The following is a 27,514-nucleotide window of genomic DNA, read 5'->3' on the forward strand; positions in this document are numbered from 1 at the left end:
TGAGCCTTTGCGGCCTTGTTCCGGGCCTCCAGGCGTTCACAGCGCGCCTGCCGCGTGCGCCGCTCCTTTTCCAGCTGCCGGAGCTCCCGCCTGCAGAACTCCTTCCTCTGCAGGGCTTCAGCTTGGGTCTCCTGTGGGAACCCCATCAGGTGCCCCCCTGGTTGTCCCAGCAAAACTCCTCCTGCCGAGTAGGCAACCAGGGGTGCTGGTGTTGGGAGTAGCATGCGCGGCTGTTGGTCCTCGAACTGGGCGGACCAATCGGAAGACCGGCGCGCCGCACACCCACTCGGGTGCCGGAGGTGGGGGCGCCGGGAGGGCATCCAGCAGCAGGCCCCTGGCTTCAGCGCCCGGGGGTGGAGGTTCCGGGCTGAGTAGCTGCTCCAGCGAGGGCATGGCGGCGTACGGGGAGTGCTGGGAGAAGAGGCCCAGGAGCAGGTCGGCGCTGGCAGCGCCCGGGACTGGGGATTCTTTCCTACCTGCTCCTGTACTCCATACGGCCTCCTGGTTCTCCGCGAGTTCCGCCGGGGCTGGGGTACCGGTGCTGACATCCGGTGCTGCTTTCCGCCGTGCTGCCAACAGCCCGCTGCTCCACTTTTCGACCGCTGCTTGCTGGGCTTGTTCCACTTGTTGGCCCAGCTCTAGGATCTCGCTCTGGAGGAACTCCACGTCCTCCAGGGACAATTTCTCAGCTTCTCCCTCTAGGGTGAGGGGGGTCACTTGATGCTGCGGCAGGCCAGAGGCGGAGGCTGGACTTTCGCTTCCTTCCATTCTGGCTGCCGGGTGCGGTCTGTCTAGACTGGTTGTAGTGCCGGCGTCCCTGCCCTCTGCTAGGCAGGGACGCTGTTCCCCTCACCGCTCTGCTCCGTGCCCGGCGTCCCTCTCCCGCTCTGCTGGCAGCGCGCGCTCCTTCCCGGCCACTGTGCTTAGGGCGCGCGCGCCCTCCCTCCCTCTTAAAGGGGCCGCGCGCGCCGTCCTAAGGAGTCCCCGGCCAATGGCCGGAGGACTTTACCATATATAAGGCACCTCCTCCAAAATGGAGGTGCCCGAGCAATGTTGTTGCACCGTTCTACTCTGCTTCAGCCCTCAGGTCCCTTGCCAGTTACCTGCCAGATTCCTGCCAGCTTGCTGTCCTAATCCTGCCTGATTTCCTGTTACCTGCCTGCCTGCCTGAGGTCCGACGGTCTGCCTTACAACTCCGGTCAGTCTGTCTAAGGACCAACTTTCCCGCTCACCTGGGAGCGCACATCAGCTACCTGCCTGCTTGCCTGAGGTCCGACGGTCTGCCTTACAACTCCGGTCAGTCTGTCTATGGACCAGCTTGCCCGCTCACCTGGGAGCGCTTCTCCGCTACCTGCCTGCTTGCCTGCCCGGAGGCTCCGCTGTCACGTGCTGTGACCACCAGCTATTCCAGACTCTTGCCCGCTCACCTGGGAGCGCTTCTCCGCTACCTGCCTGCTTGCCTGCCCGGAGGCTCCGCTGTCACGTGCTGTGACCACCAGCTATTCCAGACTCTTGCCCGCTCACCTGGGAGCGCTTCTCCGCTACCTGCCTGCTTGCCAGCCCGGAGGCTCCGCTGTCACGTGCTGTGACCACCAGCTATTCCAGACTCTTGCCCGCTCACCTGGGAGCGCTTCTCCGCTACCTGCCTGCTTGCCTACCTGGAGGCTCCGCCGTCACGTGCTGTGACCACCTGCTATTCCAGAGACTCTCGCTTGCTCACCTGGGAGCACACATCCTCCATCTGCCTTGCTAGCCTACCTGGAGGTTCAGCCATCACAGGTCGTACCTACCCTTTACCTAGAGACTGCCCCGGTCACTTGCCGTGACCTCCAGCCGTTCTTCCAGAGACTGCCCCGGTCACTTGCCGTGACCTCCAGCCCGTTCTTCCAGAGACTGCCCTGATCACTTGCCGTGACCTCCTGCCCGTACACCCAGAGACTGTCCCGGTCACCTGCTGTGACTGCCTGCCTGGTCGCCACCCGCTCCCTTACAAGGACCGCTCCCTTGTATAGTAGCCCAGAGGTTCCGCCTCCCAGACCCGTTACACTGGTTAAGACCACACCCTGTCTCCATTCCTTCTCTCCTCCTCCTCTCCTCTTTCGAGGGCGGTCCCATGGCAATCTGCAGTCGGTCACTCCCTGTGACGGCCTCCCTGCCTTGACGGACACATCTATGCGGACAGTCACTGTTGCGAGGGGCAGGGTTTGCTTTTGGCGCCATTCCGGGACCCGGCCCACGATGGGAGGTTCCATTTTGTTGTCCTTTAGCACGCACATAATGGCGCCTGTTCTTCTGGGGCGGGCGCCACATTCAGTACCATAACACAGTTCTTAGGCACACAATACCCGCCGATAATAGGTTGGTCACGTATCCTGTTCGTGACGCCAAACTTGACGCGCCCCCAGGGCCGTGGGGTACTCGGCAGCCGGGCCTCTGGATGCCGGTCGGGGGATATCATGGTGGCTGGCCCGGTCCGTGACCCAGGGCGGTCAGTGCAAAAAGGGGATATTTTTATATGAGGTTTTTGGGATTGTTCGTGACGCCACCTGTGGAATGCGGCTAAAGGGAGCCGCCGCTGCAGAGCAGTCATCTGTAGCTGGTGTTACGGCAGCAGGGATGGTGTGGCTCTCCACAGATAGAGCTAGCTCCAGGGCAGTGTAAGGCGGTGAAGGATTCGCTGGGCGTTGTAGTGCAGGGGGAAAGATGGCGCGGACGAAATAATGGACAGAGGCAGTGCGGTGCAGTCATCCGAGTCTTTACTCACAGTTCTTTAGTTCCTCAGGGTGCACTGTCAGCTTACAGCCTCCCGCGTCGCGCTGCGTTCACCAGGCAGGGGTTCAGCTCTTCCTCATGCAGATTAGGAGTACCTGGCATAACCCCACTTTCTCGTGTTCCTAGCTAGACCGACTTCACGCTGGGTCTTTCTCCCTCCTGCCCTGCGCTGCCCACTCTCAATCTCGCTCGGGTGCTCTGAATTCCCTCCTGTCCGTCGGAGTTCACAGACCTGCTTGACCCTCACGGGGATTAGAATGCGGCTTACGATCCCTCTGTCTTCTGACAGATTCGGGGCGTACGGGTGCCGTCCTGCACTCGCCGTACCCCCTAGGATCCCTTCTTAGAACGGAACCTACTCCCTGCTCCCCTCCGAGGCCTCCAGACCAGGCCCTACTTGTGGAGCAGAGCTCCTGCTGAAACTCTGCTCCCGGACTGTTCTTCTGAATGGTCCCAAGCTGTTCTTCTGAACTGCTCTCCTCTCACTACTCGACTCCTCCACTCTAAGATGGCTTCCCTATTTATACTCCTACCAAAGTGCTCCCCCTAACTACTTCCTACACCCACACCCACTACTGGTTCCCCCTATCTCTGGGTTCCCCCCACTCCAGCCAGGGGCAGGGCTCAGCAGAAAAACATATATTGCGTCTTGCCCTTCCAGCCGGCCTGGAGCAGTGTAGTGTTGGATGCAGGTGTTGGGGTTCCGGGCTGCACTCCCTCCTTACTTGAGCGAAGGAGACACCACACCTCTGGGTGAGGTGCAGTACCTCTGTGGCGACTGAACCCTCAGGGGCGCCACACCTACACAATGGAAACCCCCCACAAGTGACACCATTTTGGAAACTAGACCCCTCAGGGAACTTATCTAGATGTGTGGTGAGCACCTTGAACCCCTAGGCGCTTCACAGAAGTTTAGAACATTGAGCCGTAAAAATAAAATTTTCACATTTTTGCAACAAAAATGTTTTTCAGCCTCCAATTTTGCATTTTCATAAGGGTAATAGGAGAAATTGCACCATGCAATTTGTTGCGCAATCTCTCCTGAGCACGCCGATACCCGATATGTAGAGGAAAACCACTGTTTGGGCGCACGGCAGGGCTCGGAAGGGAAGGCACGCCCTTGTAAAATTTTCTTGAATAATTAGCGGACGCCATGTTGCATTTGGAGAGCCCCTGATGTGCCTAAACAGTGAAAACCCCCACAAATGACCCCATTTTGGAAACTAGCCCCCTCAAGGATTTTATCAAGGGGTATAGTGAACATTTTGAACCCAGAGGTACGACACAGAATTTGATAACATTAGGTCATCATATTGAATAAGTTGTCATTAGTCTTGAGCACAAGTGCTCGCTACTTGAGTGTGCATCGGGTACTCAGGTATGCACCGTGTATCGCGGGTGCTCGAGTGACATGCTCGAGTCCCCGCCCGAATTTTTCATGGTTATTAGATACCCCCCAAAAAATATGCAGGGATTGCTCGTGCATGGCAGGCAATCCCTGTGAGTTTTTTTTGGCTGTATAACAGCTGCAAAACATGGGGAGGAGACTCGAGCATGTCACTCCAGCACCCTCGATACTCGGTGCATACCCGAGCACCCGATGCAAACTCAGGTATGCGAGCACTTGCGCTCACATGTCGCCATATCGTTGTCATTTTTTTTTCTTTACTTTTGAAAAAATCCCAATCCTAACCCTAGCACAACCCTAACCCTAGAGTTTATTTTTTACACCGTTCATCGTGCGGTATAAGTGATTAGACCACTTTATTCTTCGGGTGGGTGCGATTACAGCGATACCAGATTCATATTGGGTTTTTATGATTGACAGCTGTCACACACTAAAAGACGCTTTTTTTTGTTGCCAAGACTAGTTTTTGCATCGCCATATTTTGAGAGCTATAATTTGATGGCTTGTTTTTTGGTTGACGTTTTTATTGGTACCATTTTTGGGCATGTGACATTTTTTGATCGCTTTCTATTCCTATTTTTGAAAGGGAGAATAAACAAAAACCAACAATTCCGGAATTGTTTTTTTTTTAATTTTTTTTTTTTATTTTTTTAATACCGTTCCGCGTGTGGTAAAATTGATAAGGCAGCATTATTCTTCGGGTCAGTATGATTACAGCGGTACTACATTTATATTGTTTTTTTTATGTTTTGTTGCTTTTACACAATAAAAACTATTTTATAGAAAATATATTTTTTTGTATCTCTTTATTCTGAGAGCTATAACTTTTTTTATTTTTCAGCTGATGGAGCTGTATGGCGGCTTGTTATTTGCGGGAAAAGATGACGTTTTCAGCCGTACCATTTTTATTTGCATTTGTCTTTTTGATCGCGTTTTATTGCACTTTTTGTTTGGTGGTATGATATGATAAAGCATGTGTTTTTACTTTTTTTTTTTTTTTTACCATGTTCACTAAAGGGGTTAACTAGTGGGACAGTTTTATAGGACAGGTCGTTCCGGACGCGGCGATACCATATATGGGTACTTTTATTGTTTTTTTTTGTTTGTTTTCCACAATAATATTTATTTATGGGTACAATATAGTTTTATTTTTTTGGATTATATTTTTCTTTTTTTTTTTATATATATATTTTTACAATTTTTTTTTATATATTTTTTCACATTCTGATGCTTTTTTTACTTTTACACCTTGTCCCACTATGGGACTTTCACATTTTATTTTCAGATCACCTGTATAGCATAGAGAGCAGCAGCAGCTCCCTGTGCTATACTGGCTGTCCCTGCTGCAGAGGGAGAAGATACTTTGGTCATGCATTGCGCATGACCAAAGTATCTTCCTGCTGTCTGGTGACCCGGATGTTGTCATGACGACATCGGGTCATCATGGCAACATCCGGGAGCCGCGGCCGGCAGACAGCGTTGGACTCCGGCAGGAGAGGTGAGTATCGGCGATCACCTCCCCTTGCTCCCGCAATGCTGCGATCGACTTTGATCGCAGCATTGAGGTGGTTAATGTGCAGGGAGTGGTGCAGGACCGCTCCCTGCACATAGTATGGGTCGTGGTGGTGTGAAGGACCTGCGGTGACGTCATTGAGTCATGTGACAGGTCACGCGACCGCCGACGTCCGTTGTCGCGTGACCTGTCACATAACTAAATGATGTCATGGCAGGTCCTTCACACCACCGCGACCCATACAACAGACCAGACGGAGCGGAGAAATACTGGGGGCCATCGGAAGGTAAGTATAATCTTTATTTTTTATTTTAAATTCTTTTTTTAACAGGTCCTATTGTACCCGGGTCTGGAGGAGAATCTCCTCTTCTCCAGACCTGGGTACCATCCGCACATTGAACCGTATAATATCCATGTGTGCAAATGTACTGACACGGATATTATGAGTCTCAATGCAAGTCAATGGCGGCAATTACGCTGCGTGTCCACAAAATTAATGGACATGCTGAGTATTTTTCCGCAATGATAATCCGCAGCGCAAATTTTCTGCAGCATGTGCACAGCACATGCGGATTATCATTGGGGACCATGGGGCACGTAATACCAAGCGTTTAAGCGTTTTCGCTGCGGAAATTCCGTGGCAAAAACGCTTGAAAAACGCATAGTGGGCGCGTAGCCTACAACGATCTGCAGCAGAAGTCTTTCTGTTGTGCCCTCTCTGTGTCTGGCTGTAAAACAGTTGGATGTAGCAGAAGTCTTCCTGCTTTACCCTGTCTTTGTCTGGCTGTAAGTCAACTAGCTGCAGCAGAAGTCTTCCTGTAGTGACCTCTCTGTTTCTGTGTTTCTGGCTGTAAGACAACTAGCTGCAGGAAAAATATCTAACTGATGCGCCCTGTGTTTGGCTGTAAGACAACTAGCTGCAGCAAGAGTGTTCCTATTTAGCTTTCTCTATGTCTGGCTTTAAGTCAACTAGCTGAAGCAGAAGTCTTTCTGATTTGCCTTCTCTGTGTCTGGCTGTAAAACAGTTGGCTGCAGCAAAAGTCTTCCTGTTCTACCCTGCCTGTGTCTGGCTGTAAGTCAGCTAGCTGCAGCAGTAGTCTTCCTGTAGTGTCCTCTCTGTTTCTGGCTGTAAGACAACTAGCTGCAGCAGAAGTCTTCCTGTAGTGACCTCTCTGTTTCTGGCTGTAAGACATCTAGGTGCAGCAGAAGTCTTCCAGTAGTGACCTCTCTGTTTCTGGCTGTAAGACATCTAGCTGCAGCAGAGGTCTTTCTGCTGTGCCCTGTGTACAGTAAAATAGCTAAGCTTCATCTCTTGACTGGTGCTTCAATTGGTCAGCAGCAGAAGATGGAGCCAATCAGTAGGAGATTAAGCGATTTACTCTCTGTAGGATTTCTACAAGATTGACTGTTTCAGCATCAAGCAAAGATGCTGCAGACTAACAAACAGTGAGGACAACAAGTTTTCTTTCTAATTTATGCATTTATTTCTAGGTATTTTTTCCTTTCAGGTTCATTTTATCTGTAACCTCTGAAGAAACTTAGACAGGAAACAGACATTATTTATGTTATCACTACAAGTGCAATCTCTGTAGCTGTTTTGTGAATTATTGCAATTGTTCTCATAAGTGATCAGCAAAAGTCCAGACTTTTTGTAGAACATACCATATCTGGATAGTCTCAACGTTTTATTTTTGTTGCAGAGTTTTTATGAAATTCGATCTGACGGATCCTGTTCTTTGTTCTCTTTGTACAGATTATTTAGTCTATAAACTAGAAGCTCAAGAGGCCCTGAATAAAGAAAAGGTAAAAGTGGTCCAGGGTGTCTGGGTGGATGTCTTGGTGCGCCGGATGTCACATGTATGGGGGGTGCCGGGGTTTGCGTTAAGCTGCAGGATGTGGGTGTGAGACTGCAGGTTTTACATCTGGATGTTGAAGGTTTGGAAATGAATCGGTTCAAGAAATTCATAATTACACTGAGGAAGTTTAGTCTTCCGTGTGCCAAGTAGGATATTAACGGGTGTCATTTATCTTTTTTACTAATTTTATTCTTGTGTTCTGCTTTTTCAGCAAGATTCTATGAATCGCTATGGGGCTCTCAGCTCACAACACAAGATTCTCAAGGTAAGAATGTGTAACCGCGTATTTCCAGTTCTATGAAGTCCACGTTCTAATAAAGTCAATATTTCTGTGTCATTAATGGGAACCTGTCATTAGCCGGACCACGAGCAGCATGAATCAGAGCCGGCTGCACGATTGCAGCCAGTTATGTGTTTGTCTGAAAGAAAAAGAAAGATCTGACCTGGGGACTATATGGAAAGTCCTAAATAGTCCAATGCGGCACCCGGCTAGCTTCTCCCTGCCCCGCTTCACTTGATTTACAGGTATGGGAGAGACCTGTCAATCACATGGAGACAATATAGGAGATGCCGGCCTGGGCAGACTAGTCTTATCTCTGCCTGCAGTCCTCAGCCGGATCTTTAAACTATGTTTTCGCTGAAATGTTTCAGCATTTCTGGCTGCAATCGCACAGCCAGGATCTGATTCATGCTGCCCGGGTATGAATCAATTGCTGGGTTCCCTTTAAAGCGGTTTTCCAGCGTCATCATAAGGTAAAAGGCTTTTTCTCCCTCCCAGTGCCATGGATAACATAGGATGTATTGTGACCAGCTCAGTCCCATTATTCCCTGAAAGTGAAAGTTGCAGTACCAGTCACAGCCTAAGAACAAGGGGGGGCGCTCTTTTAGAAATATAACCAAACCTATTTTTCCAAGCTCATCAAACCCTATAATTTCGCCATCCAGAAGGAATGGAGGAGAAAATTGAAAAGGGGGAAGGAAATGGCCTTCCATGGTTATCTGCTGTGTGCTTACTGTTATGTCTTTATACATAGGCTGAACGTAAAATGTTTATGGAGAACACTGCACCTTTTCAAGTCCTTCTTTAATGAAGCGTTTAATTAATTTAAAGCTCCAACCAACCCTAATTAAAAATCCATCGACTGTGGATTCAGCGGGTTGAGACTGTACAATACATAGATATTTTTTTCTCTTGTTTTATTCCTGCTGCTCCCCTGAGTATTCTGTTTTTTTTTATTTGTTTGTTTTAATCCTTCATACGATTCCAGAATTTAGTGCTAATGTTTATGGTATTTACCAACGTAGGATCACAGGATCCTCGGGGGCGTGTCATGAGGTTGCTCTGCATTATTACCCTGTGAGCCATGCCCCCTTAGTATAAAAAATAGCACAAAATAAAAAGGCTCATATCTCTGAAACCTTAAGACAAATTAAAAAAAAAATAAATAAAAAAGCGAGCAGTGGGAATAAAATATTAGCAGAACAGGGTCAAAATGGCCACTTTTTTCTTGTATTTTATTCCTGCTGTTCCCCTGATTGTTCTTTTTTAATGTTAAAATCCGCCATACGGTTGGTGAGATATGGCCCTTTATATTCAGTGTTAATTATTGTCTTTATCAAGAGGGTGTGTCTCACAGGGTAATTAAGCAGAGCAGCCTAAAGACCCACCCCCGAGGATCCCGAGAGACACAAACACCTTCAATAAAGATCATAAAAATTATAACTAAATCAAAATTCTGTGTTTTTCCAATTGCCACCATCACTGGTGATTGACAGCACTGTCTGCCTGCGCTTTCTCTGCTCGCTCCAGGTCAGACCTCTAGTCTTGTATCCTCCTCCTCACATCGGAGTTTTTAAATAACTTGCCGTGTTAAATCTGAAGCTATATGTCAGCTTTTATTTTCAGTCTCTAATTGTCTGATCTTTCTATTACTTTTCCATCTTTTTTTTTTTTAAATGGCAGCAATTTTTTTTTTCCCTTTTGTGTCCAAGTAACCACTCCGTCCATTGTAATTTTCCGTACGTTTAAAGGATTCAAAAGTACCGTCTGCGGCCGGGGCCCATAATAGACCATCGCTGCAGCATAAATAGTATGCTATTAAAAGCAGAGCTCGCCTCCTCTGCCCTGCCCGGCACATAATGATGTATTTGTGGATGTGATGTGTCCCTTCTATTGTGCGCAGCAATGGGCACATCTCTGCTCCTCGCTCTTATAAAGATTCATTTTCAGAACAATCTCCGCCAGTCTCGTGGGTATGTGGAATGTGCTTTTTTATTTATTTTTTTTTTATGGAGAGAATAGTGCGCCCTTTCTTAAAGTGTTTGGACATTTTTTTCCATGTGTGTACTTGCATTTTTTTTTTCTGTTCTTGTGAAACTATTGCAACTTTTTCTTTTTATTAAATGTATCTGGCAAGTCAGAACAGGTCTGGAGCCTAATGCAGGGTTCCAGTTTATGTTGTCTCTGTTTTAGTACTTCTTTTGTATTCTTTTCTTTACAGTTTTGTGTCGTGTTGTTCCTCTGTTATTCTTCCTGGAAATGTATGACTAGTTTGGAAATGGGGGGGGGGGGGTGGATACAGAATCTGATACTGTGAGCGTGCACACACCTTTGACATTGGCCCTTGTGAACATGCCACAATGCAAATAAGCATATATCTGTAAAATAGGGGGCGCTACTGAGCAAGTTTTAGCCATTTATTGTTTTTTTTTTTGTTTGTTTTTTTCTACTAGAATCAGAATGAAGAGATGAAGAAGCAGCTGTCCGACTTACAGGTGGAGCAAAGCAACCTAAAGCTGGATCATCGCAGAAACGTGGAGCTGCACAATCAGCAACTGAGCCAACTGCAGAGGCAGAAGGAGAATGAGATTGTTGGGCTGCAAGGTGAGCGTGATCCTCCCTGTCTGCAGGGAATTATCTGACCTGTATATAGTGATCATATATAATATACTGGGTGTAATCAATATATAATATATAGAACTACCTTGTGTCCTTTTGCTGTGCTCATTGCGTATAACCTGTGACATGAAGTTGTCTTCCACAACCTCACCTTTTGTAGTTTGACTGCTCCTCACCCAGTTTTAAGTCTCCTACACTCATGTTTCTGTTTCAGTTAATGTCTGAGTTTCAACCTACATATAAAAATAATTGGTTACTTATGCTCTAGACCAGGGGTCTGAAGCATGCGGCCCCTCCGGCTGCTTCTTGCGGCCTGCAGGCACAGGCACCGTAACGATCGCGGCTCTCTCCAGCAGCCGCCAACATCAGCGCTGTAGTGCAGTGTATTGCCGCGCAGAGACCGGCTCTCTGCACATCTCCGTCCCAGCGCAGCAGCGTATGACGTCACTGCCATGCGCAGATGTCAGTTGCTGGCCTTTGATAGGCCGGCGGCTGGCACTGGTATTGCTGTACAGAGAGCCGGTCTCTGCGCGGCAATACACTGCACTACAGCGCTGATGTCGGCGGCAGCTGGAGAGAGCCGCGATCGTGATGGGGTCTGTGCCTGCGGGCCACAGGTGCAGAAAGGACGCCGAGGGAATGGAGGACAGGTGAGAATCTTTTTTTTTCTCTCTGTCATGTGAAATACAGCACTTAGTATGGGGGGGGGGGGGGCGGGGCACTGTGTGCAGTATGGGGGGACGGTGACCCTGAGCGCAGTATGGGGGGACGGGGACCCTGAGCGCAGTATGGGGGGGGGGGGACCCTGAGCGCAGTATGGGGGGAACGGGGACCCTCTGCGCAGTATGGTGGGAACGGGGACCCTGTGCGCAGTATGGGGGGGAACGGGGACCCTGTGCGCAGTATGGGGGGGAATGGGGACCCTGTGTGCAGTATGGGGGGGAACGAGGACCCTGTGCGCAGTATGGGGGGACGGGGACCCTGTGCGCAGTATGGGGGGACGGGGACCCTGTGCGCAGTATGGGGGGGGGCGGACCCGGTGCGCAGTATGGGGGGGGACCTGGATGGGGGACATGTCTGCAAGATAAGGACCAGGATGGGGGACCATGTCTGCAATATGGGGACCTGGATGGGAGACCATGTCTGAAATATGGGGGACCTGGATGGGAGACCATGTCTGCAATATGGGGGACCTGGATGGGAGACCATGTCTGCAAAATGGGGGACCTGGATGGGAGACCATGTCTGCAATATGGGGACCTGGATGGGGGACCATGTCTGCAATATGAAGGACCTGGATGGGGGACCATGTCTGCAATATGAAGGACCTGGATGGGAGACCATGTCTGCAATATGGCGAATCTGGATGGGAGACCATGTCTGCAAGATGAGGACCAGTTCAAAAGGTGTATAGAAAATAAAATGGTATCACTATAAATGTCACTTTGTCATGCAAATAATGCGGCCCCCCAAATTAAATGTTTTTCCGTGTGCGGCCCATATGCCCAGCTGAGTTTGAGACCCCTGCTCTAGACTATAATCTTACAAAATCCTTGACTTTGTGCAAGAGTTCCTAGAAGAATTGATGCAGTTTTTATTATAAAAGACGGTCACACCAAATATTGATTTATATTTCTCTTTTGTTCATTCACTCTTTTGAATTTCAAAAAAATAAACTCTCTACACTTATATTTTTGAAAGCATTCCTACTTTACAGCATTTTTCCGCGCTTTCCTAAAACTTTTGCACAGTACTGTGTGTGTGTGTGTGTGTGTATACAGGGTGGTCCAAAAGTAGGTGGACAGAAAGTGTAATAAGGTTATGAAGGGGGAGATTTATCAAACACTAAATTACAGCCGCCTGTCTGGATCATCCTCCAATAAACCATGAATTAGACGTGGACGATAAGCTTTCCACCCAATAGATTTCAGGATTCGCATGATAGAAGCTCGTGAAATTCCCAATTCCAAAGAGGCTCTTCTGGTGGACTTTTTTGGACTAATGAACAAATGTTTCAGCAACAAGTTGTGTATTATCTTCTGTACAGACTGTTTTGGGTCGACCAGTTTTTGGAGCATTAAGGATTGAGCCAGTGGCATTGAATTTGTCACGAATGCGGTAAATGGTTTGTCTCTTTGGGGCTTGAGTACCAAATATTTCAACCCAATTTGCCATTATGTGTTATCTGAATTATCTGAAAAGAAAACAGATTTGGAGGAGATCTATCTGTGAAAACTAGATCTGTGAAACTGGCTCAGTTGCCCTTAGCAACCAATCAGAGTCCACCTTTCATTTTCCAAAGAGTCTGTGAGGAATGAAAAGTGGAATCTGATTGCTAAGGTCAACTGAGCCAGTTTCACTTTACACCATGCTTGATGAACCTCGCACTTCATAACCTTATTATACTTTCTGTCCACCTACTTTTCGACCACCATATATATATATACAGTACAGACCAAAAGTTTGGACACACCTTCTTATTTAAAGATTTTTCTGTATTTTCATGACTATGAAAATTGTACATTCACACTGAAGGCATCAAAACTATGAATTAATACATGTGGAATTATATACTTAACAAAAAAGTGTGAAACAACTGAAAATATGTCTTATATTCTAGGTTCTTCAAAGTAGCCACCTTTTGCTTTGATGATTGCTTTTCACACTCTTGGCATTCTCTTGTTGTGCTTCAAGAGGTAGTCACCGGAAATGGTTTTCACTTCACAGGTGTGCCCTGTCAGGTTTAATAAGTGGGATTTTTTGCCTTATAAATGGGGTTGGGACCATCAGTTGTGTTGTGCAGAAGTCTGGTGGATACACAGCTGATAGTCCTACTGAATAGACTGTTAGAATTTGTATTATGGCAAGAAAAAAGCAGCTAAGTAAAGAAAAACGAGTGGCCATCATTACTTTAAGAAATGAAGGTCAGTCAGTGCGAAAAATTGGGAAAACTTTGAAAGTGTCCCCAAGTGCAGTTGCAAAAACCATCCAGCGCTACAAAGAAACTGACTCACATGAGGACCGCCCAAGGAAAGGAAGACCAAGAGTCACCTCTGCTTCTGAGGATAAGCTTATCCGTGTCACCAGCTTCAGAAATCGCAGGTTATCAGCAGCTCAGATTAGAGACCAGGTCAATGCCACACAGAGTTCTAGCAGCAGACACATCTCTTCAACAACTGTTAAGAGGAGACTTTGTGCAGCAGGCCTTCATGGTAAAATAGCTGCTAGGAAACCACTGCTAAGGACAGGCAACAAGCAGAGGAGACTTGTTTGGGCTAAAGAACACAAGGAATGGACATTAGACCAGTGGAAATCTGTGCTTTGGTCTGATGAGTCCAAATTTGAGATCTTTGGTTCCAACCACCGTGTCTTTGTGCGACGCAGAAAAGGTGAACGGATGGTCTCTACATGCCTGGTTCCCACCGTGAAGCATGGAGGAGGAGGAGGTGTGATGGTGTGGGGGGCTTTGCTGGTGACACTGTTGGGGATTTATTTAAAATGGAAGGCATACTGAACCAGCATGGCTACCACAGCATCTTGCAGCGGCATGCTATTCCATCCGGTTTGCGTTTAGTTGGACCATCATTTATTTTTCAACAGGACAATGACCCCAAACACACGTCCAGGCTGTGTAAGGGCTATATGACCAAGAAGGAGAGTTATGGGGGGCTACGCCAGATGACCTGGCCTCCACAGTCACCAGACCTGAACCCAATCGAGATGGTTTGGGGTGAGCTGGACCGCAGAGTGAAGCCAAAAGGGCCAACAAGTGCTAAGCATCTCTGGGAACTCCTTCAAGATTGTTGGAAAACCATTTCCGGTGACTACCTCTTGAAGCTCATCAAGAGAATGCCAAGAGTGTGCAAAGCAGTCATCAAAGCAAAAGGTGGCTACTTTGAAGAACCTAGAATATAAGACATATTTTCATTTGTTTCACACTTTTTTGTTAAGTATATAATTCCACATGTGGTAATTCATAGTTTTGATGCCTTCAGTGTGAATGTACAATTTTCATAGTCATGAAAATACAGAAAAATCATTAAATGAGAAGGTGTGTCCAAACTTTTGGTCTATACTGTATATATATATATATATATATATATATATATATATATATATATATATATATATACACATATATATACAGTACAGACTAAAAGTTTGTACACCTTTTCTCATTTAAAGATTTTTCTGTATTTTCATGACTATGAAAATTGTACATTCACGCTGAAGGCATCAAAACTATGAATTAACACATGTGGAATTATATACTTAACAAAAAAGTGTGAAACAACTGAAAATATGTCTTATATTCTAGGTTCTTCAAAGTAGCCACCTTTTGCTTTGATGACTGCTTTGCACACTCTTGGCATTCTCTTGAATGGGTGATGAGTCCCCAAAATATATTACTGTCAGACAATCAAAAAAAGGCCACAAACTCTCTGAAAGGCTATGGATTCTTTAGAGGATACAAGGATCAAACGTAAAGATTTTAAGCTTTAGGCCACGGCCCCATTATCAGTATTTGGTCAGTATTTTTTCTCAGGAGTGGGAACCAAAACCTGGAGTGGGTGATAAATGCAAAATTGGTGCACTTGTTTCTATTATATCTTTTCTCTGATTGTTCCTCACCTGGTTTTGGCTCTCACTCCTGAGAAAAAATACTGACCAAATACTGATAAAAATACAGTGCTTCCAAGAAAAGATATAAAAAAGGTAAAAATAAAATGACACACAAATATGCAAAACAGTTAAAATAAAAAGTGAGAAACAGAAATACCTAAACGTTTTTGCCTACTGTTTTCTCCTTCCCTCAAGGAAACAGAAGATATTAATTATGGATTACAATCAGCAATCGCTGATCCCCACATGTGAACAAGTTCCTATTGTGTTACCCATCTTTTATATGCCTGGTCATTGGCTCATATTTCCAGATATGACGGCCTGGATTTGACTATTTAAACATTGCTGTTTGTGGCTGGATTTTGGACTAATTTAGGGGCATTTCAAATATCCTATGTCTCTAGCTACCACCTCCATACAATACATAGGAAATATTCAGCTTGGTTAAAACATAGCTCCCAACCATCCCGGTTTCTGCTGGACTGTCCCTCTTTGAGGGCTCAGTCCTGTGTCCCGTCACGGCTCAGTTGTTCTCCCGCCTGTGGAGGGGGGGGGTTGCGGCGGTGGAGCAGCAGGCACAGGCAGTAGCCGGAAGCTGCAGCGACCACGTGTGCCCTCTGCTAAAGAACATGAATATTCACTCCTCTCCATGCCCATAGGAGTGGAAAGGAGTGAATATTCATTCTACTTAATAGCGCACACTGTCAATTGCAGCTGCCGGATTCCTGCTGCGGCTCCACGATCCTGTGTGCCCACTATTAGAGAGAATGAATATTTACTCTTCTCCACTCCCAAGGGCGTTGAGAAGAGTGAATAAACATTCTCTTTAGTAGTGGGCACAGAGGATCGCGGAGCCGCAGCAGGAGCGCGGCCGTTGCTGTGTGCGCTATTAAGGAGAACTATTCACTCCTTTCCACACCCATAGTCCCGGCGTGGAGAGGAGTGAATATCCCCGCTGCTCACCTTAGCATCTGAGGGTGCATGGTAGTGACATCATGCGCTGCTCAGATGATGACATGAGAGAGGACGCAGTGCTGGAGCAGAGTGGAGGAAGGAAGGTGAGTAGAATTGTTTATTTTTTTCATGTGTGCAGTGATGGGGGGCCATGTATATCAGGACTGGGGATGAGTGGGCCATGCATACCAGGATTGGGGATGAGGGGGGCCATGCATACCAGGATTTGGGATGAGGGGGGCCATGCATACCAGGATTGGGTCTGAGGGGGCCATGCATACCAGGATTGGGTCTGAGGGGGCAATGCATACCAGGATTGGGTCTGAGGGGGCCATGCATAGCAGGATTGGGTCTTACTTGGCCATGCATACCAGGATTGGGTCTGAGGGGGGCATGCATACCAGGATTGGGTCTGAGGGGGCCATGCATACCAGGATTGGGAATGAGGGGGCCATGCATACCAGAGTTGAGTTTGAGGGGGGCATGCATGCCAAGATTGGATCTGAGGGGGCCATGCATACCAGGAACGGGTCTGAGGGGGACGTAAATACCAGGATCGTGTCTGAGGGGGCCATGCATACCAGGATTGGGGATGAGGGGGCCATGCATACCAGGATTGGGAATGAGGGGGCCATGCATACCAGGATTGGGGATGAGGGGGCCATGCATACCAGGATTGGAGATGAGGGGGCCATGCATACCAGGATTGGGGATGAGGGCGCCATGCATACCAGGATTGGGGCTAAGGAGGCCATGCATACCAGGAATGGGGATGAGGGCCGTCTGCTGAATGCCCCTCATTACCAGCGCCCCTCTGACAACTCTTCCTGCCAGGTGAGAAAGAAATGGTAAATGGGCATGGATTGGAGTGTGACCAGGGGCATGACCAAAATTTGCCACGGCGCGCATTACCGCATGATCTGTCCCGCCTTCTCTTCTTTGGCTCACTAGACCGAGATGTCACGGTTGACACCTCTCAGTATTCTTCCAGGAAACCCACTATGGCTCTGAGTTCCTGCAATGAGAGTAGGAAAACGTTATATTCTTTGTGTAGAGGCAGTCATGTGGATGCAGGCTTAACTAGTTATTTTACTGATGGTGTAGTTTCCCTTACAAATATCTTCATACACTTTCTTTCTTTCCTTTCTAAACTCACTCGGTTCTACCTCGGTTAGATCCTTTGCCTTCACCACAACCCAGTACAGTGCTTTGGAGTTCCCCTTTGTCCTCAATAACGGCACTACAGTCTGGTAAGGAAGAGTAATATTTCTCAACCCGTGGTTACGCGTCCTTTTCCCCTTAGGGTAGCTTATGCCACTATGGCCATTACTTAGCTTGTCTGCTTGCCAACGCCTTGGAACTACCACACAAGGCACTCATCTTGTGTTTCCTGCTCGGATTCGTCCCTTTGCCATTTTAGCTTTTAAACTCGGGACTGTCCCACTAGGTCTCCTGCCCCAGATCCCATCTCCAGAGAATCACTCACTATTTCTCTCACTTTTCCTCGTCTGTACCCTGGATCACACTATCTGTAGCCTTGGTCTTCTCTCACTTCAGGGACACCCACTTCATGCTGCTCTCCTCTCTGGTCGGAGCATAAGTCTGCTTCAACAGCACAATAGGCCCTATCTGACTTCTGACAGGAAGCTCCCTCTGTCCTTCCACCTTAGCCCCTCCCACTCTGGGCTAGTCCCAACCATTAACTCTGCCCCTCCCAGTCATCTAGCTAGTGCTGTCAGAACACAACTCCATCACTAATAACATACATCACTAAACACATTGCACATAAAAATACATTTGTAACAATACACGTGTATTCAAGAGGAAAAGTGGGCAACACCTCCACCTTCTTACATATGCGCAGTGTAAGCAATGTGTGGGTAGATACAGAATATTCTGCTGTCTGTATCTGTGCATACACTGAGTGCAGTCAGCTACTGTTAAGCACCTGTAAAGAAGAGGACGAAACAGCCAGGGACAGGCAAGAAAGTTGTTATGTGGGTAAATCACATTATTACCACCATCTTGCATCCTATAGATGCAAAGACTATGGCTTTACAATGTCTACATAGCAGCAGTGGGACTTCTACCAAGCAGCTGTGGGTATAGTCTGAGGACATTGCCAAATTTATCTGCCACAACAGACAGTTTTGGAGCTTTTAGGATATATTTGTTAAATCAGTCTTTTAGGCTATGTTCACACATGTTGGGTTTTTCACAAATCTGCAGCAAAATCAAATTTCTGGCAGGAGATTTGCTGCATCAAAAACGCGGGTTTTGCTGCGTTTTTTTATGCGAGTTACAGTACAGACCAAAAGTTTGGACACACCTCATTTAAAGATTTTTCTGTATTTTCATGACTATGAAAATTGTACATTCACACTGAAGGCATCAAAACTATGAATTAACACATGTGGAATTATATACTTAACAAAAAAGTGTGAAACAACTGAAAATATGTCTTATATTCTAGGTTCTTCAAAGTAGCCACCTTTTGCTTTGATGACTGCTTTGCACACTCTTGGCATTATCTTGATGAGCTTCAAGAGGTAGTCACCGGAAATGGTCTTCCAACAATCTTGAAGGAGTTCCTAAAGATGCTTAGCACTTGTTGGCCCTTTTGCCTTCACTCTGCGGTCCAGCTCACCCCAAACCATCTCGATTGGGTTCAGGTCTGGTGACTGTGGAGGCCAGGTCATCTCGCGTAGCACCCCATCACTCTCTTTCTTGGTCAAATAGCCCTTACACAGCCTGGAGGTGTGTTTGGGGTCATTGTCCTGTTGAAAAATAAATGATGGTCCAACTAAACGCAAACCAGATGGAATAGCATGCCGCTGCAAGATGCTGTGGTAGCCATGCTGGTTCAGTATGCCTTCAATTTTGAATAAATCCCCAACAGTGTCACCAGCAAAGCACCCCCACACCATCAGACCTCCTCCTCCATGCTTCACGGTGGGAACCAGCCATGTAGAGTCCATCCGTTCACCTTTTCTGCGTCGCACAAAGACACGGTGGTTGGAACCAAAGATCTCAAATTTGGACTCATCAGACCAAAGCACAGATTTCCACTGGTCTAATGTCCATTCCTTGTGTTCTTTAGCCCAAACAAGTCTCTTCTGCTTGTTGCCTGTCCTTAGCAGTGGTTTCCTAGCAGCTATTTTACCATGAAGGCCTGCTGCACAAAGTCTCCTCTTAACAGTTGTTGAAGAGATGTGTCTGCTGCTAGAACTCTGTGTGGCATTGACCTGGTCTCTAATCTGAGCTGCTGTTAACCTGCGATTTCTGAGGCTGGTGACTCTGATAAACTTATCCTCAGAAGCAGAGGTGACTCTTGGTCTTCCTTTCCTTGGGCGGTCCTCATGTGAGCCAGTTTCTTTGTAGCACTTGATGGTTTTTGCAACTGCACTTGGGGACACTTTCAAAGTTTGCCCAATTTTTGCGGACTCACTGACCTTCATTTCTTAAAGTAATGATGGCCACTCTTTTTTCTTTACTTAGCTGCTTTTTCTTGCCATAATACAAATTCTAACAGTCTATTCAGTAGGACTATCAGCTGTGTATCCACCAGACTTCTGCACAACACAACTGATGGTCCCAACCCCATTTATAAGGCAAGAAATCCCACTTATTAAACCTGACAGGGCACACCTGTGAAGTGAAAAACATTTCCGATGACTACCTCTTGAAGCTCATCAAGAGAATGCCAAGAGTGTGCAACACAGTCATCAAAGCAAAAGGTGGCTACTTTGAAGAACCTAGAATATAAGACATATTTTCAGTTGTTTCACACTTTTTTGTTAAGTATATAATTCCACATGTGTTAATTCATAGTATTGATGCCTTCAGTGTGAATGTACAATTTTCAAAGTCATGAAAATACAGAAAAATCTTTAAATGAGAAGGTGTGTCCAAACTTTTGGTCTGTACTGTATATATATACAATAATCGCCTTATAACATACCACACAACTGCTGCAGAACCTCTTTGATAAAGGGAAATCAAAATTGCTGACATGAAGCTTCTACTTCATGCTTCTAAGTAATTGGGGTAGATTTATTACGAATATTTGGAATAGCAACCAATCAGATTCCAGCTTTAATTATTGGCACTGAAAGCAGGAACCTGATTGGTTGGGATGGAAAATTGCAGCTCTCATCCTTTACACAAGTTTTAATTAATGACCTCTACTGTTATGAGTTTCTAAAGCAGTTGGGGCAACGAAAGGTTCCCTGCTCCTGAAGTTCATTTTGCAGAGAAGACAGATTCCTGTCAATCACTTGCTTGTTTTTTTTCTTCCCTGTACCAGGCTTAGATGATAGGTCTCATTATTCCTGTATTTTTATTTCTTTGCAGATACTATATCAAAATTGCGGGAGGAGAGTAAGTTACTAAGAAGGGCTCATCAGGATGTCCACACACAGCTCCTCGGTGCACAGGTAACCCCACCCATGAGGAGCAGAAGCATTCATATATGGTGCTGTATCTAGGAAACATAGGGGGACTTCTGCGTCCTAATATAAATAATAATATACAATATAATCGTCTTATCCCGTCTGTCTGTCTGTCCAGGAAATCTCGCGTCGCTGATTGGTCTGGCCGCGGCCAATCAGCGACGCGGGATTTCAGAAAAAGATGGCGGCCGTTAGCGGCTCATCTGCCGGACGGAGGTCAGTGGCGATGCAGCAGGGAGATGACCGGCGCTAGCTTCTCATCTCCCCGCTGCTGGCAGCACAAGTACCCCGACAGGTGGCGCCGCTCACCTCCATGCGGCTAACGTCGGGAGATCAGCGGCTTGGCCAGCTGATCTCCGGAGGGCAAGTGTGAACGAAGGATCGGGGAGCGGCGGCGCCGGTCGGGATGCTTCTGCGAGCAGCCGCTCATCTCCCGGCTTCTCGCAGCGGAAGTAGCCGCACTGATTGGTCGCGGTCGACACCCGCAACCAATCAGCGAGATTGGCGCCAAATTTAAACAACGCTCTGCTGATTGGTCCCGGCCGACCGCGACCAATCAGCGATTTTGGCGCCAAATTTAGACACCGCTCTGCTGATGGGTCGCGGCCGCCAGCAGCCGCTCATCTCCCGGCTTCTCGCAGCGGAAGTAGCCGCACAGGCAGCGCCGGTCCTCACTAATACGACGCTGATTGGCCGCGGTCGACACCCGCGACCAATCAGCGAGATTGGCGCTAAATTTAAACAACGCTCTGCTGATTGGTCGCGGCCTGCAAACGCGACCAATCAGCATTATTGCCGCCAAATTTAAACACCGCTTTGCTGATTGGTCGCGGTCGCGACTAATCAGCGATTTTGGCGCCAAATTTAAACACGCTCTCCAGTCCTCACTAACACGGTTCGCTGATTGGTCGCGGACGCCGCCTGCAACCGGTCACCATTATTGCCGCCAAATTTAAACACCGCTTTGCTGATTGGTCGCGGTTGCCGGCCGCGACTAATCAGCGATTTTGGCGCCAAATTTAAACACGCTCTCCAGTCCTCACTAGCACGGTTCGCTGATAGGTCGCGGCCGCCGCCTGCAACCAGTCACTGTTATTGCCGCCAAATTTAAACACCGCTCTGCTAATTGCGCCCGGTCGGCCGCATACATATTCTAGAATACCCGATGCGTTAGAATCGGGCCACCATCTAGTATACAATATAAAACCGTAAGGACCTGCATGCGGCCAGACAGTCAAAGCACATAACGGCCACCGAAGAGATGAACCGCTCATTTGTAATACTTTGCTGAGAACTCGCTGAAATAACTGGGCGACTATTGCTTTCATGCAGTTTGTGGTCCTGGAGAAAGAAGACCTGTGATCCATATATCAGAGGCGTTTTCTACTCCCAAATGACTGATTATTTTAGTTTTGTGTGCGGTATGATCTGTAGCCACTAGTGTGAGAATGCAGCTAAACCAGCACTGTATGCAGAGTGCATTTTCGAGCATTAACCCCTAAGCATACCCCGAGTCAGATTCTTTTCCCATCTTCACATGATCTTAAATGATATCTGACAGCACAAAATGACTGTTCAAATCAAGCACAGATGCTCGGTGCCCCCTTACACAGAGTAGGAGGACTAGGAGGCACAAGACACCTAGTCCTGTAGTAATAATCTGCTGATAAAACACTGAAACTGCAACAAGCAGCCCAGTAAGTCACAAATCGCTGGAATCAGGATCTCTGCCTCTACATTATGCTGCTCTCAGATTAAATAGCAAAAACCTGCTGACAGATTCCCTTTAAGGCTGGAATTACCCTTAAAGACAGCCTTCATCTCTCTTTTGCAGCTATAGGTTGCATCTTTATTGGTCTTCACCCAGTTCTCCTGAGAAGTATACCGAATGAAAATGGTTGATAACAGCGTAACAGTTGAGAAAAAAGATTCTAAGGACCATGGTCCACCGGCCCTGTCAGTAGTCTCACCGGGCCTAGTAACCAGATGAGGCTTGTGGCTGGAGGAGGTTTGCAAGACTGTGGTTTGGTGCCCAAGCATTACCGACATGGTCGCTGGACCGGGTCCCAAGAGCTGGACCCCACTGCTAACACCGTATTGGACGCAGCAGCTCTCATGAACTGTCTTTTAGTAAAAACTTGCTTTTAACATACCCCATAACCCTTGAAAAGTACAATTGTATAGCAACACAAATACTGGCAAGGAGAATGGTAACGCCAAGGGGTTTATTAATTCCGAGATCCAAGGGGTAACGTTTCTCCTTGTGGAGAGTGACATGTCCAGCCTGACATGCCGAGGTGAGGATGTAAAGAGAGGAGAGAACAAGGCGCAATGGGTGACTCAGTATTGCAATTTGTAGAGGGGTGTGGGGATGGCTACTAACCTTATAAAGTTGTGCACCTCTGCACAACCCCAGTGTAAAGCTCCACAAGCTCCGCTCTGTTGGTGGCTGTCATCTATTTCCAGCGGCGTTCACAGATCCTGATCTCTTGGTGGTATATCACGTGGTCAGGTTAGTAGCATGTAATGCCGAGATAGACGCCCAGCTTCACCAACACCCCAGGCAGCGCTCCGGAGGGGTTAAGGCAGCGCAGCTTGGAAAACCAGGGTAGTAATTTTAATTAAATTGCTCCCACAGGTGAAAAAACAATAGATTAAAGGCAGCTCTACCGCACCCCAACAGGGGGAAAAGGACAATCAGTGAATATGAATAGCGGTACCAGAGCGCCAATAACAGGGCAAAAATATTAAAAGGACTGATTTATTAATACACACACAGTGTGTGTATTAATAAATCAGTCCTTTTAATATTTTTGCCCTGTTATTGGCGCTCTGGTACCACTATTCATATTCACTGAATGCCGAGGTGAGGAGACTTTTAAGCCGCAAGGCTCCTCTGGGAAATATGCAAATTGTCTCTTCAGAGAGGAAGAGGACTAGAACTCTAGCGCCACCTATAGGAAGTAGCGATCCTAAAAGTCAATATCGACTCTCTAACAAGCCTTGTTTCATGATTTAGGATTAAACCAAAACCAAAATCTCAATTTGCAGACACTGTTTTTTGGGGTACTGCCCCGCGTCAGTGCTACTTCCAGTAGGTGGCACTAGAGTTCTAGTCCTCTTCCTCGCTGAAGAGACAGTTTGCTTAATTCCGAGAGGGATGGTAGAATGCAGGCTTCTAAAAAAATGTTTTTTATGGGGTATATAAGTGAAAACAAAGATGTCAGGAGAAGAGACTGGTCCTTCTGAACGGATTTGTTAAGAATCTTTACGCCAACTATAATTACACAGCAGCTAATTGATTGCAGTTTGTAGCAAAAGCGCCTGTGCCAGGCCTGAGCAAGGGGCACCTCTAATTGTCACCTGTTCTTTTATGAAATTTCATTTGTCTTAAGTGTTTTATAACTTGTTTGTGTACTGATAACAACTTGCCTTCCACGTAGTGATGAAATGGAAGGAGCGAATCAATTTTCCATTCTGCAATGTGGCTATTGATTGTCTGGGAGCCATTTAGGTAAATGAAAAGCTGGCACCGGGCTGGCTCGGCGGCGGAGAGGTTTCTAGGACCTGCTATTTAATTAGGACGCAGGAAGGATATTTGCATAATAATTTGACATTTTCAGCGGCACGGAGACCTGGAGCTATTGCTGATCCTTCATTCAAGGCTACGTTTGGCAGCTGAAGGCATCTGGCATGGCAACATCACTGGAGCAGGGACAAGAAGTAGCTCTTAAAGAGAATGTTCTGTAATATACAGTACTCTGTTCCAGCATTTTTTTTTTCATTTCACGATCCATTCGCTATCATTAATAAATGTTCAGTGTAAACACTAAAAATACTTATCCCATCGCTGTCTTCTGCCGTTTCCAGCGCTGCTCCGGTCCTCTTCTCTACTACATGACCTCAGTTGTGACCAGCCATCTTACACATCGTTCTTGTGTGGATCGGAAGTCGCTTTCTCTATGTAAGTCTATGAGATTCAGAACAAGGCTCTCATAGGCTTATATTAAGAGAGAAAGTAATGGTCGGCTGTGTGAGCTGGGAAGAAAGACCTGCGTAGCAGCGCTGGAAACCGCAGAAGATGGAGACTGGAAGGTATTTTAATGCACATACTGTATATACATAGAATCATAGAATGTTAGAGTTGGAAGGGACCTCCGGGGTCATCGTGTCCAACCCCCTGCTCAATGCAGGATTCACTAAACCATCTCGGACATATGTCTGTCCAATCTCTGTTTGAAGGCTTCCATTGAAGAAGAACTCACCACCTCTCGTGGCCGCCTGTTCCACTCATTGATCACCCTCACTATCAAAAGTGTGTTCTCATATCTAATCTGTATCTTCTCCCTCTCAGTTTCATCCCATTGCTTCTAGTCTTTCTTTGTGCAAATAAGAATAAAGATGATCCCTCTACACTGTGACAGCCCTTGAGATATTTGTAGACGGCTATAAGTCTCCTCTCGGTCTTCTCTTTTGCAAGCTAAACATTCCCAGATCCTCTAACCGTTCCTCATAGGACATTGTTTGCAGACCGGTCACCATTCTGGTCGCTCTTCTCTGAGTTTGCTCCCGTTTCTTCATGTCTTTTTTAAAATGTGATGCCCAAAACTGGACACAGTATACCAGATGAGGCCTGACCAAAGAGGAGTAGAGGGGTATAATTGCTTCACGTGATCTAGACTCCATGCTTCTCTTAATACATCCCAGAACTGTGTGTGCCTTTTTTGCTGCTGCATCACACTGTTGACTCATGTGAGTCTGTGATCTATTATTATACCCAAGTCTTTTTCACACCTGCTGTTGCTTAGTTCTGTTCCTCCCATTCTGTAGATGCTTTTTGCATTTTTCTTGCCCAGATGTAGGACTTTGCATTTCTCCCTATTAAAAACCATTCTGTTATTTGCAGTCCACAGCTCCGGTTTGTTTAGATCTTTTTGAATCCTCTCTAGCTTCACCTGTATTATTATCAGTGTTATTATTGATAGCTCACAAATAGTGAAATAAAAAAACGTCAGAGTGGTACTTTAAGTGATGTAAAATATTGCATCCCTCTTGGCTGATTAGCTGAGATGGGTCACATAAAGTGGCTTAAAGGGGTTGTCCTCTACTGTAGCTCACTTTATAAAATGTGACCATTCTGGTCCTAAAACAGATTCTCACTTCCTGGACCACTGCTGTTATTCTGCACTTCTGCCCATATTTCCCCCTTGCATACTCTTCCTGGAGGGGGGACATCACTGCTGCAGCCAATCTCTGATTTTGGAAATTCCTGCTTTCTACAATGGAAAACCCCTTTAACACCCAGCACCAAGTGGCGTAAATCTATCAGGATAAAAGAGTTACCCCGTGAACAACATTTTTCACCTATTAATGTATGATCGGCAGGGGTCCAACTGCTGGCAGCCCCCAATCGTTACGTGTCCTTGTGGGAGCGTTGGTGCACATGCATTGACAGTAACGCATAATTCACCGACTATGTGACCGGTGGTCATGCATGTGTACTACCATTCCACGCATATGAGTGACAAAGGACCCCCTTCTAGTGATCGTGGGGGTCCAAGTAATCATAATACATTGCTTATCCTGTGGCCTGGTGGGATAACCTCTTTCATAATATGTATAGATGGCTTTGGAATTAGATGCAGGATCACAAGGAGGAGGAGAAATAGTATGCAGTCACTTGGGACACCTACAGAAGACTCCTTCATGTATTTCTCAGCTCTAATTGCAAAAGGAGAAAAAAAGGATGAAAGAAAAAAAGTGGAGATTATCAGAGGAATTGCCGGGATATATTTTATGCATCTTCTGTCTCTGGTGTCCCATTAAAGGAAATGATGGAGGATTCCTCATTATCATGGAATTGTCTCGCGATCTCACTAACTGGAATAGAGTTATTTTGGGAAGTGACTTGTGGAAAGCAAGTTATGCCCACTAGAGACTAAAGTGGAATTTCATCATCCATCATCGCGCCATTTTTGTGTGTTTTTTTTTTTTCACTTTTTTTTAATTGGCCAGAAAAGTATCTGAAGTCATCCAGAAAGTTTCCAATAGATCTACTATTCCGAAAGTCAGAAAATGTCGCAAACAAGATTTTGTAAGTTATATTTTTTTGTCTTTTGGAAAGTCCAGGATGTTTCTTTTAGTAAGTCGTACTTAGAATTATAAGGGCAGATTCACGTGCCAATTGCAAGCAGCATGCAGAAGCAATGACACTATATGGTGGAGGTTGCACAGGTGCAATATCCTGATGAACACTCGCTCACATCGATCGTACATCCTACCTATTATTCTTGCACATGTGTAAGGCTTTTATACAGTTACGTGTTGTGCACCATGCCTCTTACTAAATCAGGCGCAGTCACTCCCATCATCTCCTATTTAGGACAGGCATATGAAATGGTCTTGGTCTTCGCCAAGTGTTAAATTCACACAAATCTCTTTGTAAAGTCCTGATTTCCGCTGCCTCGGCTGAAGCTGCGAGCAGTGTTTGCATTCTTGTGGTGGGAGCTGATTCCTCAGATTCCTGCTGCGCTAATCTAGCAGAGAGGAAATGCCACTAAGAAATCTCATGTTCCCTGTTCTCTCTTTTAAAGTGAATGTTGAACATTTAATTCTTTGTTGCTTTAACATACAAATAATTGTTTTATAGCGGCCCGGAGCGTCAATTTTTTTGACACAGAGCTGCAAACTCCCCTTAGTGATCGAGGTCAATGATAAAGATCTAGCTGCCTGCAGCCGCCACTAGAGGGAGCTTTTCTGCATACTGTTTTACTGTATGCAGTGAGCTCCCTCTAGTGGAGGCTGCAGGAAAATAAATGCTGAATATATTTTTAGTTTAGCAATATATGGCTCCTTTTACAGTTTGGACCTCAATATTTTCCAGTTTTATAATTCTTATTAACTTAGGGGATGAACATGCTGCTTATGTAGCTCCAATGGGGAAGTAGGGCTGCATTGCCTTTATCTGAATCCTACCGTACAGCAGCCGGCATTATATCCGTAGTGTGTTTGTCCGGCTGTGCGCTGCTACATATGTAT

At 46.5% G+C, this 27,514-nt stretch overlaps 1 protein-coding gene across 2 annotated transcripts in view; it reads left to right on the top strand.

The window, feature by feature from the left end:
* LOC141172526 (uncharacterized) overlaps positions 1-27,514 on the top strand; it is a 120,180-nt gene that overhangs the window by 37,000 nt on the left and 55,666 nt on the right. For both annotated transcript variants that reach the window (XM_073656837.1, XM_073656836.1), the window contains exons 3-6: positions 7,447-7,496; positions 7,761-7,814; positions 10,283-10,433; positions 20,379-20,461. In XM_073656837.1, coding sequence (XP_073512938.1) covers positions 7,447-7,496; positions 7,761-7,814; positions 10,283-10,433; positions 20,379-20,461 — 338 coding nt within the window. The remainder of the gene's footprint in view (positions 1-7,446; positions 7,497-7,760; positions 7,815-10,282; positions 10,434-20,378; positions 20,462-27,514) is intronic.

Source organism: Phyllobates terribilis, unplaced genomic scaffold, assembly GCF_046119375.1.
Source record: "Phyllobates terribilis strain yellow unplaced genomic scaffold, ASM4611937v1 Scaffold_12__6_contigs__length_324123572, whole genome shotgun sequence".
Lineage (NCBI taxonomy): Eukaryota > Metazoa > Chordata > Amphibia > Anura > Dendrobatidae > Phyllobates > Phyllobates terribilis.